The 18,124-nt window shown below is 33.3% G+C and overlaps 3 protein-coding genes across 7 annotated transcripts; all 3 read left to right on the top strand.

The window, feature by feature from the left end:
• Positions 1 to 680: 680 nt before the first annotated feature.
• On the top strand, positions 681 to 5,957 carry LOC128155460 (uncharacterized). Of its 2 annotated transcripts, XR_008239602.1 has the most exons (5): positions 681 to 820; positions 1,100 to 1,258; positions 1,395 to 3,516; positions 4,398 to 4,464; positions 5,505 to 5,576. XR_008239602.1 is itself a non-coding variant. In XM_052817167.1 (3 exons), exons 1-3 carry the CDS (start codon positions 4,274 to 4,276, stop codon positions 5,819 to 5,821), a joined length of 399 nt encoding a protein of 132 aa, XP_052673127.1. In that variant the 5' UTR covers positions 4,150 to 4,273; the 3' UTR covers positions 5,822 to 5,957. The 2 variants fall into 2 exon arrangements, 1 of the variants encoding a protein (XP_052673127.1); XM_052817167.1 differs by lacking the exons at positions 681 to 820; positions 1,100 to 1,258; positions 1,395 to 3,516 and adding an exon at positions 4,150 to 4,288 and having other exon boundaries at positions 5,505 to 5,957.
• Positions 5,958 to 6,211: 254 nt separating this feature from the next.
• Positions 6,212 to 12,274, top strand: LOC128155457 (uncharacterized). 2 transcript variants are annotated; one of them, XM_052817163.1, is made up of 10 exons: positions 6,212 to 6,770; positions 6,951 to 7,264; positions 7,629 to 7,676; positions 7,781 to 7,992; positions 8,569 to 8,658; positions 9,030 to 9,369; positions 10,038 to 10,208; positions 10,421 to 10,549; positions 11,040 to 11,157; positions 11,989 to 12,274. In XM_052817163.1, exons 2-10 carry the CDS (start codon positions 6,952 to 6,954, stop codon positions 12,245 to 12,247), a joined length of 1,680 nt encoding a protein of 559 aa, XP_052673123.1. In that variant the 5' UTR covers positions 6,212 to 6,770; position 6,951; the 3' UTR covers positions 12,248 to 12,274. The 2 variants fall into 2 exon arrangements, with proteins under 2 accessions (XP_052673123.1, XP_052673122.1); XM_052817162.1 differs by having other exon boundaries at positions 6,213 to 6,770; positions 6,947 to 7,264.
• Positions 12,275 to 13,153: 879 nt separating this feature from the next.
• On the top strand, positions 13,154 to 17,899 carry LOC128155458 (uncharacterized). Of its 3 annotated transcripts, none has more exons than XM_052817164.1 (3): positions 13,154 to 13,277; positions 15,437 to 15,525; positions 15,613 to 17,899. In XM_052817164.1, the coding sequence occupies exons 2-3, from the start codon at positions 15,492 to 15,494 to the stop codon at positions 16,929 to 16,931; spliced, it is 1,353 nt and encodes a 450-aa protein (XP_052673124.1). In that variant the 5' UTR covers positions 13,154 to 13,277; positions 15,437 to 15,491; the 3' UTR covers positions 16,932 to 17,899. The 3 variants fall into 3 exon arrangements, with proteins under 3 accessions (XP_052673124.1, XP_052673126.1, XP_052673125.1); XM_052817166.1 differs by lacking the exon at positions 13,154 to 13,277 and adding an exon at positions 14,188 to 14,454; XM_052817165.1 differs by lacking the exon at positions 13,154 to 13,277 and adding an exon at positions 14,480 to 14,781.
• The last annotated feature ends 225 nt before the right edge of the window (positions 17,900 to 18,124 follow it).

The following is an 18,124-nucleotide window of genomic DNA, read 5'->3' as shown; positions in this document are numbered from 1 at the left end:
AAACGATATTAATTTCGTTTTATTCTTATATAATGTTACTTGCAGGTTTCAATGATTTAAAAAATGTCTGTTGATTCAATTAACATTTATCTGGTCCTTACCAGTCCCCAAAATTCAAATTAAATAGCCAGGCGGTTCAAAAAGTTCAGATTATCATCTTAATGATTAATGAACTAGATACTTTCAAAAACGAGGACATGTTACGTCCCACCTATTACACAGCCAGCATAAAATGTAGTACTATATGAATTCAATCTTTGTTAATTAAAAGTAAATTTGAATTATATTCTTAAGATAAAGTTAATACAAATAATGATATTCTATGTACGATCTTGTATCTGGAGAAATTTAAAATAATAAAAATTATATTGAATATAACAAAGAATAAAATTTTTCAAAATTAAAAAAATATTTTATTTACCGTAACGGCTTATTTATGAGAAAAACTAAATAAAATGAAAAATCTTTTTCTTGAGAAAAACAAACTTTTCCCCCTGTCGTTAATATAACAATCTGTAGATATATTTCTGATTAGTACTTTATTGTATGCTGTGGTTATTAAAAATGAATTCCTCCTTCAAATTAAAGTTCGTGTGTCGCTTATTCATCAAGTGTGACTAAATACAACAAGATAAGATGCATGCCAATTGTCAAAATTATTCACGCGAGAATGTTCGAGATTAAATTTCGGTCACCCACGAGGACAAAGAAGCCGCCCATTGTTCCTCGAACTTTATGTCTTCTTTGATGAAAGGAAACCAATTAATATGGCTTTTACTTTTAACTTATCTTGATTTTGCAACACCTGATAATAAGACAGGTACGTCATTCTTGATTAACTTCTGCCATAACAAACCATTTTGTTAATGATATGCAAACCTCTATGTTATTTCTACTACATTTATTGCACACAACACGGAATGTACGAAGTATTTTATTTGTATTTTATCGTTAATATTCAAGCTATTGCATTTTTTAAATCATGATGAAAAGCCAGTTTCTTAACTGTGAATTGAAAAAATAATGATTTGATTGCACTTTGACTCTCCCTACTTCAAGACTTTTAAAGGTTTCAGTTCGTTGTGTGTGCATATTACAGATGCCCCACGGACGACCTTGGAGAGTTGGAATAAATGTAATACCACTTGTGGTAAGGGTCATCAGACGAGGTCACGTGCATGTGTTGACATAGAAACCAATGAAAATTGCACTACTGTATATACTGAATTCCGAATTTGTTCAGGATTGGACTGTACAGGTACTGAAATATCGTACATTGAACCAAATTAGAAAAAAAAACATAGCCGTTCTTGCTTTTGGGAAATATGAATGGGTAAAATTGTTATTGGATGGTTAAATTTCTTGACAATTTAAACTTCCAAATTCTTTTCTAGGAAAGTCAAATTCTTCTCGTCGTCATAGAAAGGTTCAGAAAGATGACAACATTGGAATTGATAACGCAGTAAACAGCGCAGTGTACAGTTTGGTTATCTTCATACCAGGAATCATTGGCTTCATTTTTGTTTGTATACGAACCCACAGGAAAACAAAAATGGAAGAAAAACAGCTTAGGGAAGTGGAAAGACGAAAACTCTCCCTTAGAAATGATGACATCACATGAAACGTATTAGTGAGCAAAAATACCCAGTGAAGATATGCATTAATATCCGTTTGTTGACATTAAACTTCATTACATGCTTAGAAGCGAATGTGTTGTTTTGTTTGGTTCATTGACGATGTAATGAAGTATGTATGTTCAGCCATTCTAAAACATTCGATGTTACCATATTTTTTACGTTGTTTGGCTGATTATACAGAAAATTGTACTTTGGTACGCGGGATGAAGAGTATTTCTATTTGGAGATTAAAACAGAGACCGTTATATGTATATTTCGTAAGCTTAACCAGTGAACAAATCCAGTCAACGATATATTCTGTGACTCATTGTACATGTATACTAGTATTTAATTAATACACCTACAGAAACTTCTCAATATAAATGAAGAAAATTATTAATCATCTATTCATTTTCGTTAGAAATAATGTATTCTGGAGAGGAGACTTGGGCGACTGCTGCTGGCGTTTTGTGAGCTATGATTATGAAGTTTGAGTAACGTAATGGTCATCAAGACCAATAAAAAAGCGAGATTGGTGCCCATCTAGACACAATAATGACAGCATGGACCTAAATTGCTTCCTACAAATATCATAATAATCGATAGTAATGCAATTGTGTTCTTTGACAATTGGTTATCGCCAGGAAAGGGAAGTTTTCGGCACTGATTTTGTCAATGGTATTTTCTTTGCTGACTTTTTTAAATTTCATAATCGGCTTACAATTCTTCGTCGTGTAAACAAGGCTCGTGCCCTGTTTTTGTTTACATAGGTTCAATATACCATTAAAAATCTTTTAAAGCTGCTTTGTCTATCTTATTATTCATTTTAAGCATAAATAAACAGTTCCTTACGATTAACACATTCATTTTAGGTCTAAAGCTGCTTTGTCTATCTTATTATTCATTTTAAGCATAAATAAACAGTTCCTTACGATTAACACATTCATTTTAGGTCTAAAACTGGAATTTTCACTCCAACATTCAAAATGTTAACAAACGCTTTGTTTACATAGTGTAGAATTGTAAGCTCTGTAACTCGCTTATAACTCATCAAATGACACTCAAATTTTGGTTGCCTATTAAAAATGCCTTACTGAAGCATTGTAAACATTAAAATCGAAAAAAGGATTTTTGGCCAAAATCGTGACCATGCCCCTTTAACCCTGGTATTTGATAACAGTTGAGATTAATGTATGGTTAAAAAAGATTAAATTAATAATTTTTTGGGAGAGAATAACAAGCTTAAGTTATCTGATATCGATTATTTAGTACTTTACGATGAATACATGTGATTTTACATTACGTAGGATATTTAAAAATTATCTTTTGTAATAAAACTAAATATATGTAAATTAAAAAGTGTAATAAATGATTTCAAAAAGTATGGAATATTATGGCTATAGAACACGGGATCGGTTTTCTTGAGAAAGCAAATAAGTTTCGGTAGAAAAATTGAATTTCCTATGAAAAAAATACTACATAAATATGACAACTTGCTCTGTAAGGTTGATTGCCTGTTTCAAAGACATTTAATCTAAAATGTGATCATTAAATGACCTCAAGTTATTGATAAATACCAACTGTATTTTTTAAAAACTATATCAAGCTGGCAGTTTGCTTCCAAGTGATATTCATTTTACAAACAATTTTTTATAGAGTACCGTTATGTTGGCGAAAAGAGAGCTAGTTTTAAACATTGCAATGAATATCATTGGACCCTACATTACAAGTCCAATATCGACTTTTTTTAATGCAAGGGTTACGTACAAGTTTAAAGTTCTCTCATTTATTCAACGAAAGAACCATTTGAATAATCTTTTTACTTAGAAAAATATTTTAGAAAAAGGTCTTCTCTGTCACTTTCTTTCTACAGTACTGATTGTCCTCGGGTTGTTGTGATGTAAGTTATTACTTTTTAGAATATTTCTGTATACTTAATATGTATGAAACAACAGTAAAAATGAAATGTATTACTTATATATAGCACCTGTTAGGTGAAACACATTAAAAACAAAATGTGATATCATACTTTCTAAGTCTGTCCTATGACATGTGTAGCTTGAAAGAAAACGGCGGGTGCAAAAACCTTGGGATTGATATTGTCATCCGGCTCTGTGTATGTAAAAGGTTCGTAAAAAATAATCTCAAATTAAATTTTAAAATGAAATTTTTTCCAACTCGGATGTGTTTCGACTGGAGGTGATCTCTCATATTGTAATTAGATTTTGTCTGTGTCCTGTATTTTGAAAACAAAAGATGGATTATAATTACTACCAAGTGAAGTTAAGTCAACTTTTGGCCGGTTTTTTTTTAATTAATTACGATCACATGATTGATGCAGTAAATATCATAGGTTTTAAAATCGATATAAAGGTTAGATTTTCTACATGGAGATAGATGGATCACATAACATGAATTAATGATCGTAATATTTTCCTTTCACTCTCATACCTAATTTCATTAAGCTGAACTCGTAAATAAATCTATGTGATACGCAAAATCTTGGATTTCGAATCTAAAATACGCCCAAGTCACCTATACTGGTGACTACCTCCCTTATTTGTAAGCTCCTCACACTATCAAACAGTGCAGCAATACAAATACTATCGGCTCTGCGACAAATTGCTCACAAGCTCAATAAACGACCTCGCAAATAGATGGAATTGATGATGGTAGATCCGATTCTCCTTATCTTCCATTGATGTAAATGACAATCACGTTTTTGCATTTTGCAGAATATTATCTGGAGGAATTCATTTTAGTTTTTTTCATCTTCTACAGATCAGGATGGGAATCTATTCGTATTTTCTGATACTGGTTTTTCTTGTCGCTGTGTGTGAATTTGCAAGTAAGAATTTATTTCTATTTCTTATGTGTAAGCGGTTTGGCAATCAAGTTAAAGTAACTGAATTATAACATTTTGTTTCTGATAAGATAATGATAGTTTCAAATTGAAAAAAAAATCTTAAATGGTAATTGTAAAAATTACAACAGAATTCTTGTATTTTTTCTTTGAACAAATGAAACATTAGTCATAAAGCACTCTCGATTAACGACATTTTAAGTTTTCTTTAGAAGGACTTAAACACGATTTCAGCTCAAATTTTAAAAAATTTATTTTTACAATTTTAATATTCAGAATGGTCAGTATGAATGTTATTAATGCTTTGACAAAATTTGAAAGTTAAATATCGAGTTTCAAGCAAGTTACCAAGGAAAGAATTTAACGTGCCGTAAACAATGTTCAAGTCCTGTTATTGTTTACATATGTGTTGTATTGGTATAAGTTTCAATCTAATGTTGCTTTTTGTTGTTGATTAAATTATCTATGAACACATTGAATCAGTTTATCTTGTTTGTCACAAGTTATTTTGTCAAAGAAATGGTAATTTGTAATCAAATCAAAACTCGAGCTTTTTTTACACAACGACTTCTTTCCTTTATATCTCGCTTGTGGACTTCTAACATTCAAATTTTGGTCAATCATTCAAAATACACAAGTAAATAATTTTATACATATAAATTAAAAATAAAATTTTCAACCCAAATCGTGTCTAGTTCTTTGTTTTTGCAAAAATATATTTATTTTCATTAGAGAACTTTATCACTAGACACCACCTTTTACAATGACAAAAAACCTCAATTAAAAAAAAACACTATTTACGACCAACGACATTTATTATATATCGTTCAGTAAAGAAAATAAAACATGTCTGATTAACAACAAGTCCGCTACGTGTATCTACTATATATACTGGATGAAAATTGCTGTTATGATTTAAAATGATTGTCGAAGGTTGTAGACATTCATATCGAATTAAAGAATAGAGAGATAGAAAGACAGAGAGAGAGAGAGAGAGAAATCCAACTGGTTTGATCTTTCTTCAGCTTCTTATCCCGCGGACTTCACGGATTTAGACGATGTCGACCTCCTTCTGGAAGACAAAAGGAACTTTGTACCAACTGACCCGGAAGCAGACTGGATTCACGCAGAATCAGTACCATTTAACCGAGACAACCTGATGACGATTAACCGCCGGTCTGTGTTTAACTGGCGCAGACCCGGGAGTCGGCCTCAATTTGTGATTCCTTTTTACCGGATCGGGGACGGCATTAATTACCTGTTTGACAGCGGAGTGCGGCCGACCAGATTCGGATCCTCCAGGTCGAGGATGGCCCCTTATCGCGGCATTCGACCGTACTAAAAAGCTGACAGAATGAAATCTTGCAGAAATGACTGTATATACTTATGTCTATTCTATTTATAAATACTTTTGAAAATGAGGCTATTTTGGTCATTTAATTAAAAAAAATTCAAGGTTTTCTTTAACAATTGATTTGTTGTAAAATTTGTCAATTTGGTTCAGATTTTATTTTTTATTCTGGTTTTTTTTTTATGTTAAAAAAACGTTATCATACAAGTTTAATATCTTAAATACTATGATTTTTATTGAAAACGAAATATATTTTAAATTAAATGAAAAATGCCAATGTAAGACATAAAGGGGTAATGTTATTAAAAGTGTTTTTGAATTTAAGAAAAATTTAACATTTATGAATCGAATATGTAAGAATAATCATTGCAAAAACTTTGAAAAGATATATTTTAAAACTTTGATATGACTAGTATTCCTAAATTGCTTAAAATTGTGCAATACCCCATTTTCTGTAAGAAATTTTCTTAGACTTAAAATGACTTTCTACAGTTTGGATATTAAGTGAGCTTTTATTCAAATCTTTCAACTAATATAATTTTATTTTGCGACAGTTCAATCTGAAAAACATTAAATTCGACTTTGAAAAAAAACCTTATAATCTTACAAAGATCCAAGATAGTATAATCTTAATTTTTTGTTATCATACAGTCTTATCAAGGGGAAAATCGAAGGCTTCAAAATTTGAAGAATTTTCACCATTTAGTATCCTAACAATCCATTGTATGGGAATCGTGGACGGATCTGTAATGAAAAAGGAATTTGTTGGAGAATTTTTGAGAATGATAACACAACTGTAAATTATCTATAGAAGTGAGATAGTTTATCTAATTTGCCCTACAATAGAGATGTACATATACATGTAACATTAGGTTCGTCTGCTATCAGTGTGATTGGGTCGAGATAAAAGATCAGTTGTTCAATAAGTCAGCGTATTCCGGTAAGCTTATCATCCATGTACATTATCAATGTTTTATATTATCATATCCAAATTTTTTTTAAAAAATCAAAGTTGTCAAACTTGATTAGATAAATTCAAATAATAACAGCTGGTTGTTTTGTCCTATATTATTGATTTGTAGCTACAAATAATGATATTTTTAACATGGTGCATAGTCAGAATGTTGAAGTTGCTATCAGGACTGTTCCTTGCAACATGGCTGGGTATTGCTCGATCGCAACAAGAAGACCTTCATTATATTGGTGTTGGATACAATATGTTGACCGGAAATCCAGACGGTAGCTTGGTGACAAACGGAGGAGTCGATCCAGGTCTGCTGTACACTCGGAAAATTCTGGAAGTTACCGGGCATGACTCGCCGATGAGAGTTCAAATCGAACACCGCCACAGCTGTGCCCAGCAGAATACTACCTCCATGTATTTTGGGACAAAATCGTATCAAGACAAATTAAAAATGAACTTTAAATCTTCAGGTTTGAAAATAACCTTGTTTTACCAAACGGATTACGTTTCTGGTTCTCTGACACAATAAAAACATAGTGCCTTTGTTTTTAGCACGAACCACATAAATCCGCTAATCTATGATATATAACATAACATTGCATCTACTTCTATCAATGTTCGATACTACAAGTAACGTACAAACTTCATTTTTGATGCTTTTTGTCAGCTGTTTAACTCTATACAATACCGATGTAAAAAGAAATTCCAAGTCTGTCGATTGGTTACAATCCACCAAACTCTTCACTCGGATACATGAATAATTCAGATATAAAAATGGTGCTTAAATATACAAGATTTTAAAAAGCATTAAGTATGAGAACTGTCTCTTTTCAGGGGGTGGAAATTTTGGGCTGGCATCATTTTCATTTACCTTAAGTGCGAGTGAGTGTAATTTAATATCTTTAACGAAAATTTTGTTTTAAAACTAATCACAGTCATTGATATTATAAAGCTTTTTTTATTTTCTGACAAAAATGTTTTTGTAGGGTATCAAGAAGCTCACAATCAAACTAATGTCGAGCGGAATGTGATCCAGGATCAGCAGTCTGTGTGTAATTTGGGTCGTGTGCGATACATGTCAGAACTGGCCAGAGCACAAAAATTTCCCATCACGCCCAGCTTTGCTGCCACTGTCTGTTCACTTCCTGTAACCTACAACCAATCAGAATACATGGATTTCTTGGATCACTGGGGAACGGTCTGGGTTTTTTTTTCAAGATACAGACAATTACATTTACAACCTTTAATTATATGTGTTCATAAAATATGGATTATCCTTTTAAAAATATTATTTCGTGTGTGATCAGAAAATCTGTTGAAGGTATAAAGTAGATATAATTTAAAAAACGATACTAAACTATTCCAAGCGTTGTTCCATGTGAGACTGAGGCTCGTTTCCACGTACTTAAAGTACCGTTCACATGTACTTAAAGTACGTGTATCAGTAAATGTAGCTCTGTTTTATTCCATAAGTGATTTACGCCCATTAGTAAGTTCAAATGATGATGACTATGGTGAGGATAATTGACGATTTTTGATGGCTGCATTCTATACTTGAACACATGCAGTAGCTTGCAATGATCTAATTCATAGCACCGGTTAATTTTGATGCTATATTAAGCTACCAGTATCCTCGTTTACTTGATATGAAATGAAAGTAAAAAACATTAAAATTTGACACATTTAGTCTCTTCTACCATGTGATTTATTTAAATTTATGTACATAAAAGTACTCGTAGAATTCCTTGCCTAACGAAGGTAGCTCGTTTTTCAGCATGTGACTACGGAGGTAGAATTAGGTGTGAAACGCATCAGTCGGTCTCGAACCTCGCTCACCAAGTTCATGAACCAAGTGATGCACTCAGTGAGTTGTTAGTCTTTACTTTGTGAGATCGAATATTTGATATGAAATCAAGACAATCCTGACAATGTATATAATTATATTTTGTTTTCGACTCAATTAGATACCGATGACAGATTATGATTGGGATGACAGTTATCTGATCAAAAAGCAATGGGTTTACAAACAAACTGTTGACATATGAACATTAGATTATGGTCTTACAACGACCTTCAATATCATATCATTTTTTTTCCTTCAAATTAACGAAGAACGATCATTTAAAGATACAATTGAACTGGTAAAAAATTTAGATAAAGGAACCGATCGTATTAACTGATACTGGGCATACAAACACATGATTACCATCATAATGAAGAATAATAATGCTTCAGGGCGGTTTCGGAATGGAAGTTGGTGGCTCGTACGCCGGATTTTCCGCCTCCGTTGGAATGGACTTTGATAAATTCAAACAAAGCGACACTTTTCGTCAAAATTATGGGAGTCATCAATATACATTACAATCGGGGTCTGAGTCTCTTCCGGAACCAATCAGCCTGAAACTGGAGACCATCGATCTGGCTTTGGATCCAATCTACTGGCAGAGGTACGATGAGCTGGTTGCTTCTGGGATTTGTGCATCGGATGACCAACAGCACTTGCAGACACGAAAGTCGAACCTTGAACGAGCGCTCACTGAATACGCAGCTTATAAGATGGCGCCAACTCCCTCTGGTAAAAAACAAATTAATCGTGATTCGTTTTAGTCCAATTCACACATTTCAAAAAAGTGAATTCGAGTTTTCCCTTTATGGTCAACCCAAGGTCAAAAAGGGCGTATAATGCTCTCAGATATTTGGGCGTTTTTCAATAAATCTATATCTTTTAATTTATGAATTAAGGAATTCTGGGGCAATCAGAATAAAATGACTAAGTTTTGACCCTCAAAACTACAAATACTACTGTTAGAATCCTATATGATTTTGCTTTCTTCCCAAAATGCAAGTGAGTGTCCTGTCAACATGTCATTTTTCACGTGTTTGTCGCCTGTCTTTCTCGTGAACATGAATATCTCATTTTTCTAATAAGCCGCTATGCCAATGGGAATTTAAAATTCAAAAGCACATCATTTTCGAACACAATTCAATTCGTCTTCAGTTTTGTAATTATTGGTAGAAAATTTATTTAGAATAACATTTGTTGCCTTTAGCACTGTCTCGTCTGCAAATCAATTATTTTAATCAGGTTGGCTATACAAAGTATATGATACATTTGATTTTCATATTACATGTAATTTCCCAAAAGCTGTCTACAAATATACTGTCCAACCAAGATCATTAGGAAACAGGGCAACAGTATAAATCTTAAGTACATATTTTAAACAACATTTTTTGTTTACCTAGATCCCGATTTGAAAATTCCGCTCGTGTGGCCGAAGGGTACTTACGGACTGATGATGACGATATACGGGTGCCCATCCCATGAATCCTTCACGTGGCACCAAGGTTACGTAATCCAGGACACAGAAGACAGGCACAACAAAAACGCATGGACAACGCCTTCTCATGTCTACGGTGCGTGTGTTTTTGTCTATGACCAATCCGGTCCTTATAACAACTGTAACAACAAAAACACCAGAAGTCGCCTTCTTGTCTCTCAGATCAGTATTGTTAGGTATTACATGTAGTGAAAAAAAAATGAATGAAAAAACTATACTTGTTCACTAAAGTTCTAAAATTTCATGTCTTTTTTCTGTTCGTACATCTGGTGTATTTTTGTTATATAGGTGTGAAAGACGACAAAAGAATTCAGACTGGGTTTTGTATAAAAGGCGTTACCCAGGTGTCGAACTATGATATGGATTGGCCAAAGGGAGACTACTGCATTCTGAAATACGGAAATCAGTGTCCTGATGGTAAGTTAAATGATGAAAATAGATTACGAAGATCATGATGAAATCAAAGAACGAATACTAGTATTTTACAAAAAAGTGACTGACATCATATTTATGTTGGCCTGGACTCGTCAAACCGTCATTTGATTTTAAGAAGTAACCAGACAGTGAGTGCATACTATAGTATACGTACTCAATTGCGAATTGACGAATACGAACATTTAGCAGCATTATACTACCTACTAAAACGTGTATTCTTAATCTACGTTTGGTTGGCGATTTGTTTCTGTAATATTAATTGTCGATCATTCGCATGCGTCAAACTTGCTTCATTGAAATTGAGAGTTCAAAAAGAAAGAATTTGATATCCTCAAGCTTGTCACTAGTGCTTCGCTGATTGTTTACCTTTGTAAAACTCTTTTAGAGAGAGATGGTGATTACAACTTGTTTTCAGTGTAAGGGCGATGAGGGAAATTAACAATGTAGTTTAACGATGCCGATCCTTTCGCAGGCTTTCACCGTGGTTCTATATACTGGGACGATGAAGACCCAGGGGACAGAAACCATAGGAGTGGAACTCTGCCTGATGGTTACTTTGGGACAAATACTGAGGTCGAATACTGCTGCAGGTTGGTAGCTGTGTCAAATAGTTCTTTGAAATACGAGAAAACGGATTTTTTTCAAAATAATATTGCTTCAACTAAAGCTGAGATAACTCAAAAATCTGTGGAATCTTTAGCTTGTGGCTTTAATTTTCTGAGACCATAAAAGGTACATACGATAAAGTGCCTTTAAAAAACAGTTGTTGTCTTTTATGTTAATGAACATCTTTGTATACACTATTATCTATTTAAGGAGGAAAATATGTTAGTTAGTTTTTTTTTTATCTTAAAGTTACTTTTCATGGAGAACCATGACACATCGCTTTATAAACGTTGAACATATTTGGAGGTTTTTAATGATTAACGTCAAATATATATTGCTATGAAAGGTCGCTCTACAATTTAAAATCAAATTTTTGAATGAAATGGTTAGTTTTATAAATACAAATTTAAGACTTCTCAATTGAAACGCTCCCTCTAGCTTGTCAGGTTTCAATACACGCCTAAATATAAAAAGTCAGCGAAGATTAGGCATTGCAACAGAATGAAATTACCCTTATGATATCGTAAAGAAATGCATGACTTTCAAATGGTTTAAGATGTCAACATTTCCCATTGCAAATCTCCGTAAGAATATTTTTACGTTTCTGTGAGTTTTTCCTGGTACAAAAAAAGCTAAAGTGTCAATGAAAAAAATCTTTTTTGTTTCATATTTTACCCTTTCGTTGATTACAATTCTACCTAATTGGCAGGTTCTTGATTTAAGAAAAATCGTTTAAGCTATTAAAAACTATCCATTATTGATATCCCTCTCGAAGGTATGCTCATGCTAAAAAAATATGGCTTTACTTATGTAAGGGCTGACGCATTACCTTACGAGGCGATCGCTTTGCCCAATGAGAGGCCATTTATCCTTCTACGTCATCGGAGAGGCTGTCAGGTCGTGCACGACATGGACGTGAGAGAGGAAACCATCCAATGGGATACGGAGGATAACGACAACCACAATCATATGTCTGGAGACCACCCATACGAGGACGGCACTGGACACATCAGGCTGCACTTCTGCGTTTACACAAAGAAAGACACTATGTCGTTTTCATCCGTGGTAGGCTGACAATGTAATAAAAGTTAATTGGCAGAATGTTTTGTTACTTTTTTTTCAAAATTCAATTTTTTTTTAAACATCACACCTAAGTATTAAGGAAATACAAAAGTACAAAAAAAAGTTGAACTATTTTTAACTTTCATATTGTTGCTAAGAAGGACTTTCAGCCTGTTTTAATTTATCTATTTTTACATTCAGTGTATAGTTCCCCTTATGATTGCATTGGAAATCTGCGACATTCTATTTCCTGTAAAAATACTCAGCCCTATTCACGATGCATTAGCACAAATATAAACGTCATTACGCGTTTTGAATATATTATTTATTGTAAGATTGAATGAAATTTACATATGTACATAACCAATTAGATATGCACTTATTGAAAAAAAGTCATTAAATCATATCTATTCGTAAAAAGAAAGATTTTTCTCTACAAAGTCTCTGGCACTATATTTTTATACACAAATACTTTATACAAATAAATATCAATATGAATATCTGGATGTCATCGGTGCTATAACACACCAAGGCTGCGCAGACAAATTATCATATCGCGCTAACGCTCAGTATTCAATTTGTTTGAACAGCCTTAATGTGTAAATGATAGGACCAACGGTATTCAAACATAAGTACTCAAATGCCTAAATTTTACGCATTCATTAACAATAATACGCCTTAAGAAGTATAATTTTGAAAATATTTTTGCAAATGAAATATTCAGAACTGAATTATGAAAGCAATGAGTAATTGACCTTCAGTTAGCCATGTACCTTGCTTGGTTGAGAAACTATATTTTCAAAATGTGTGCATGTCCTATTTTGTCTATATTACTACAGCTTGTACCATTGTACCAGGAACATTGGTGTTTGCATAAAATGGTTCACAGTTGAGTTTTTATTCAGTTGGGCAATATGGCCCATGAGCGTCGTCATCAGTTCTAATTTAAGCCCAGGGAATTCCCATTCTATTTTGAATGTAAATTTTCAAGGATGAAGTTGAGCAAGAAAGAAGATTAATCTTTCTTCCCTAATAATCATTAGTAGGTATCCAATGATAATTTAAAAAATGCTTTGATTTAGACAGTTTATTAAGATATTTTAATGTCATTTTGTATGTTTTGTTTTTGTTTTGAATTTTTAAAAAATATCCAAATTACGTGTTCATATTATTATAAGTTTGCATGTTTAAAGAAAATTTTAACAAAATATTATGTTACGATTTTCTTTTAACAAAAATGTTTTCAAATTGAGATGTACTTTGCTAAGATTATATTCTAATGCTGACTCGATAATTTTATTTACACCTGGTTGTGAAACGTTTCATGTACTTTCGATTTAAATGATTGATCACAGGGGCTCGGTTGACAGATAGTGCAGTTCTTTATTATTTGTTCCCGAAGACAAACGTGATTGAAATTGTGTTAAACTTTTAGGTATTTCTGTATACTTAATTAATTTTGCAAATATGCTTCCTTATATGAATCCATCGAATAGCGAAAACGTTCAATTCTGTATTTTTACATTTCACACATTTTTGCTTGTATTGCATTGAATCATACATTTTTAAAAAGTAATATCATAACTGCAGCTGTGTGTGCATACAAATTGAGTAACGTGCATTTGAACTTTCGGCGAATTAGACTCAATTTTACATTTTACATGCATCTCTATAATTGTTTTATTTAGAAATATGTTTGTTTTGAATAAAGCCCATGCACGTGCTTTTCAAGGGCGGATCCACCAGAAATTTTCGAAAGGGGGGAGGGGGCAAAATTTTTTCAGATGGCGCTTAAAAGCAAACAAAAAAAAAGGTCCCGAGAGCTCCTGCATTTTCTAGATTTTTACAAAAATAACGAAAAGGTATACGAAATTAAGCCAAAAAAAAAAATCAAACGGGTCGAAGGGGGGGGGGGGGGGTCAAGGGATCGGCGCTGGATTTAAAAAATCATTTGCTTCTGTTGTACTTCTTTATGGGTACATTGGACATATTCTTTTAATATACAGGCCATTTTGCTTCAAAGAATTTATTTCATGCCACGTGTTTATCCGATGATCATGTTTCAAAATCGTGTCGTAAAAAGTGTGAATTTAGCAATCTTTGAGTCTTCCCTTTTTAGATCTCTATTGTGTAATTTCCGCATGCATATATTTCACGATCCCGAGGTGCTCGTCAAGAAAGCGGAAATCGGATACAAGCGTTAAATTGCTGTAACATAAGTATATTTATTTTAATATAACAACTAAGTTTAACAGTATTTCCCTAAATATGGATAAAATGTGGAGCTAGGAATAGCTCTAAAATTAGATTTTCTTTTTTCTTTCTATAAGAATACAAGAGCTGAATTTTTTTGCCGAGAGTTTCATTCTACATTAATAGTGTTCCTGCCTGCAAGTTATTTCTGAACTCTTCCTGGTCGGTAGGAAATGATAAAGAATCAAAAATGATTTATGGATAAAATATCAGTTATATTATTTGATTTGAAGTTAGCACAATGAATGCCATAATTCGTTTAATTTGAATCCTTTGGACTAAACAATCTAAAGGTTAGCTCATTGGATATATCTTCTTTACATTTCTAATTCATTAGTGAATTAACCATGTCATTACATGTAGTTCATAATGTATTTAGCACAATCAATTGATGAATCATATAGTATTGTTTTGGCATTTTTTACCAAATTGTAAAACTACCTAGAAGAAAGGTTTTACAAATTGTAAACGATGTAAGCATGCAACAACGGAAGGACGGGAGCAATAGCAGACTGAATGTTTAAAGTGTTTCAATTTTTATCAGGTTGTTTTTGGGTAGGTATGACACTAGCTCCTTTTTTCATAAACAAAGAATTGTAAAACGATACTACTTGCCTCCGATATAAGTATATCTGAGTCTAGATTTGCCATTTTAACAATTTCCGAAATTCATTGGCATATTTATTGATGGAAGTAAGAAATTACCACAGGGCAAATGAAATGCTACACACGAATGAGCAATATACGAATTGGAAGTAGTACAAGTTACACTGTATAAGAGTGTTTATTTTTCAGCTAGCCCCCAATATTCTTTAAACTACGGTCTTGTAACATTAAGAGAGCCTTTTAGATTTTGATCCATAAGCAAAGTAGTCTCGATACAGACAATTTCTTTTGCTATTCAGTTCGATAAACGAATTTTGTATTTTGTCCAATCATATTTTTTAGATGCGTATACAAATGTACATGTGCATCTAATCGCTGTTATCCAAAGACCTACATCATGTCCTCCGGGGGAGCAAGACCTAAAAAGAGTTGTAAGTGGGTTTTTTTTTTAAATTTAGTTTTAATGAAGTCACGCATCGGTAGAGATTAATAATAACAATTTTATTGTATTATTCTAGCTCATAGATACCCATCGTCTGTAGATCGTTCCGTTCTTCCTGATGAACTTCAGAACAATTTCTATCCTGATGTCTTACTTATTTATTCGCAAGAAGATGAAAAACTTGCACAATCATTCCTTACTGAAACCCGAAACAAAATGAAGGATCATAATTACATTGTTGCTGGTTATTTAGACAAACAGGTATGGGTGAACCATGCAGATGGACTTCCGGACTATAAAAGATGTTCTGCTTTTATGTATTTATTCACAGGGAAGAAATCTGTGAAGTACTATCTCGAGGTAACAAAACATGGTCATCTAGGAGATCTTTTGTACGAGGAAAAATTCATACCAGTGTTAACAGAACCCGAGGGAGACTTGGATCTCCCAATGTCCGCTACTGTTTCCTGTCCTCTGAGGTTCTATAAACAACAGACGTCAGATTGGGCGCCCGCTATTAAAGAGTTTCTAAAGAAACACGCAAAAATCCGAAAAGAAAAGGAGAGGGAACATAAGAAAAAGGAACAGGCTTTTCTGGACAGTATAGAGACTGATGCACCCGTAACATTCACAAATGAACCAACGATTATACTAAAGTCTAAGTTTACCATTATTGGAGACGGTGGCAATATCACAATGAATAAATATTCACGTGACGAGAAGGAGCCCTCCATGTCACAACAATACCAGAATGAATTTCATGGTAATCCTTTAAAGAAAGGAGAAAGTATTGGGTCTCCGGAGGTTGTCGATGAATTAGGACCACAAATACGGGACTCAAGAGGCAGCAGCCAAACGCCTTGGCACTTACCGGTGTCTTTTGAAGGCAAACATAACAGCTATCAAAGCTTTCAAAATAGATCAAGCACTCAAGTTGAAGACTTTTCTCTTAGACGCGAAGCCACATTAAATGATAGGCCGTTATCGGGTAGTTTGAATGACGTTGCTTCGAATGAGATGAAACAGTGCTCACCTACATGTAACAATCGTCCAGTTGCAAGAGAAATTCCTACGGAGGCGTCTTTTCCAGACCTCCCATCTATTAGCAGCATGGCGAGTCAAAAGCCGAGCAACAGTGACGTCTATAGGAGCAGAGGCGCTCCGATCGAATGCGAAAATCGCCCGAGTCCTAAAGAAGTTTGTTGTACAATGTTTTCGTTTTCTAACATTCCTGACTCGTATGGACCACCATCGGAGACCAACATCCCAATACCCAATCAACAAAAACGACATACCCATGCGGAATGCGTGGAAAACATAGCATCACATGATTCTTTGCAATCCGTTTTGCCAGGAGAGGGGTTGAGTCTTGGTTCATTGCAGGACAGTGATTGATATCGGTCTACTGTATTGAATAAGGACTACATACATGGTATTTACATAATTCTCCAAAAGTGGATGACAGTTCTAGTCGAATCTCATTTTCAGTTATTCAGAGGGTTTCGTTGAGCCATTTGATTCACCCCTCCCCTTAAAAAAACCAAAAGAGATGTATATACCGATAGACAAGAATTTCTCTTTGGTGACTGGAATAGACAATAACTTATGAGTTACATGTTATACGTTGGGACAAAAAATGCGAGAAAAAGGTAGAGGGTCGTCAGCAAAAGTTTTACTTGATCAAGATTATTTACTTTATTACAGTTGATACAATATTTATTCAATGATCAACCAATATGTCAGTGTCCGTTTGAAACGAGATACAGGATACAGAGCCTCCAATACCCGACAATGGTACCATGCTTTTGTTGAAAATTAGATTGCAAAGTGAAATTTATTACTAGATGAAATTTACATACACTAGAGTTGTGAGCTGTACATATCTTTTATAAATCTATATATATATATATGATTTGGGTTAATCATCAGAAAAACCTTGTGGAAACATTGTAATACAATAAAATTTTCTGTTATAATGGTGTCAGTGCCCCTTTAACCTTGTATGATTTATGCTCGCACAAACAAAGATGTATCAAAAGTCAGAAATGAGATTTTTCAATTTGACGATTAACGGATATAATTTTATTTGATGAACGATTTGACTGAGCGATAGTTGATTTCTTAAATTATACAAAATATGCTTGCTAAACACAAATGGCCCCTAAACCTTGCTAAATTTTGTCAAATTGTTCATAGACATGCATTTTTGTAATATCTTTTTAATATTGAGATATTACACTATGTGATAAAAATTATATCTACTATTTTCGTTTTTACATTTGGTTATCGACATATATTTATGCAGTTGTATTTGTACGTGCATGTGATGAGACGATTGTACACAGTAAACAAAAATAATGGTTGATTATTATAATTATTTTTTGTTATCCTTGAATTCTGGTGTTCAAGAAAGAAGTTTGTGTATCATTTGGTAAAAAAAATTTCTACGGTAAATAAAGGTTATGAGTCTATTTTTTAATTTTTGAAATGATACGAAAAGATGGACATATTTTGAAACAGAACAGAATAAGTTGAAAAAGCGATTGTGTGATATAAATAAAAAAGTATACAGCAATCTTTAGGGGGAA

This window comes from Crassostrea angulata, chromosome 7 (assembly GCF_025612915.1).
Source record: "Crassostrea angulata isolate pt1a10 chromosome 7, ASM2561291v2, whole genome shotgun sequence".
NCBI lineage: Eukaryota > Metazoa > Mollusca > Bivalvia > Ostreida > Ostreidae > Magallana > Magallana angulata.
Note: the sequence above shows the minus strand (reverse complement) of the source record. Positions and strands in the feature narration are given on the sequence as shown.

Coding starts and splice junctions, on each gene's coding strand:
- LOC128155460 (XM_052817167.1), top strand. Junction 4,465..5,504: donor CGCTGTGTGTGAATTTGCAA/GTAAGAATTTAT, acceptor ATCTTTCTTCAG/CTTCTTATCCCGCGGACTTC.
- LOC128155457 (XM_052817163.1), top strand. CDS start 6,952: ATGTTGAAGTTGCTATCAGGACTGTTCCTTGCAACATGGCTGGGTATT. Junction 7,677..7,780: donor TTCATTTACCTTAAGTGCGA/GTGAGTGTAATT, acceptor ATGTTTTTGTAG/GGTATCAAGAAGCTCACAAT. Junction 11,158..11,988: donor GAGGTCGAATACTGCTGCAG/GTTGGTAGCTGT, acceptor TACTTATGTAAG/GGCTGACGCATTACCTTACG.
- LOC128155458 (XM_052817164.1), top strand. CDS start 15,492: ATGTCCTCCGGGGGAGCAAGACCTAAAAAGAGTT. Junction 15,526..15,612: donor AGCAAGACCTAAAAAGAGTT/GTAAGTGGGTTT, acceptor GTATTATTCTAG/CTCATAGATACCCATCGTCT.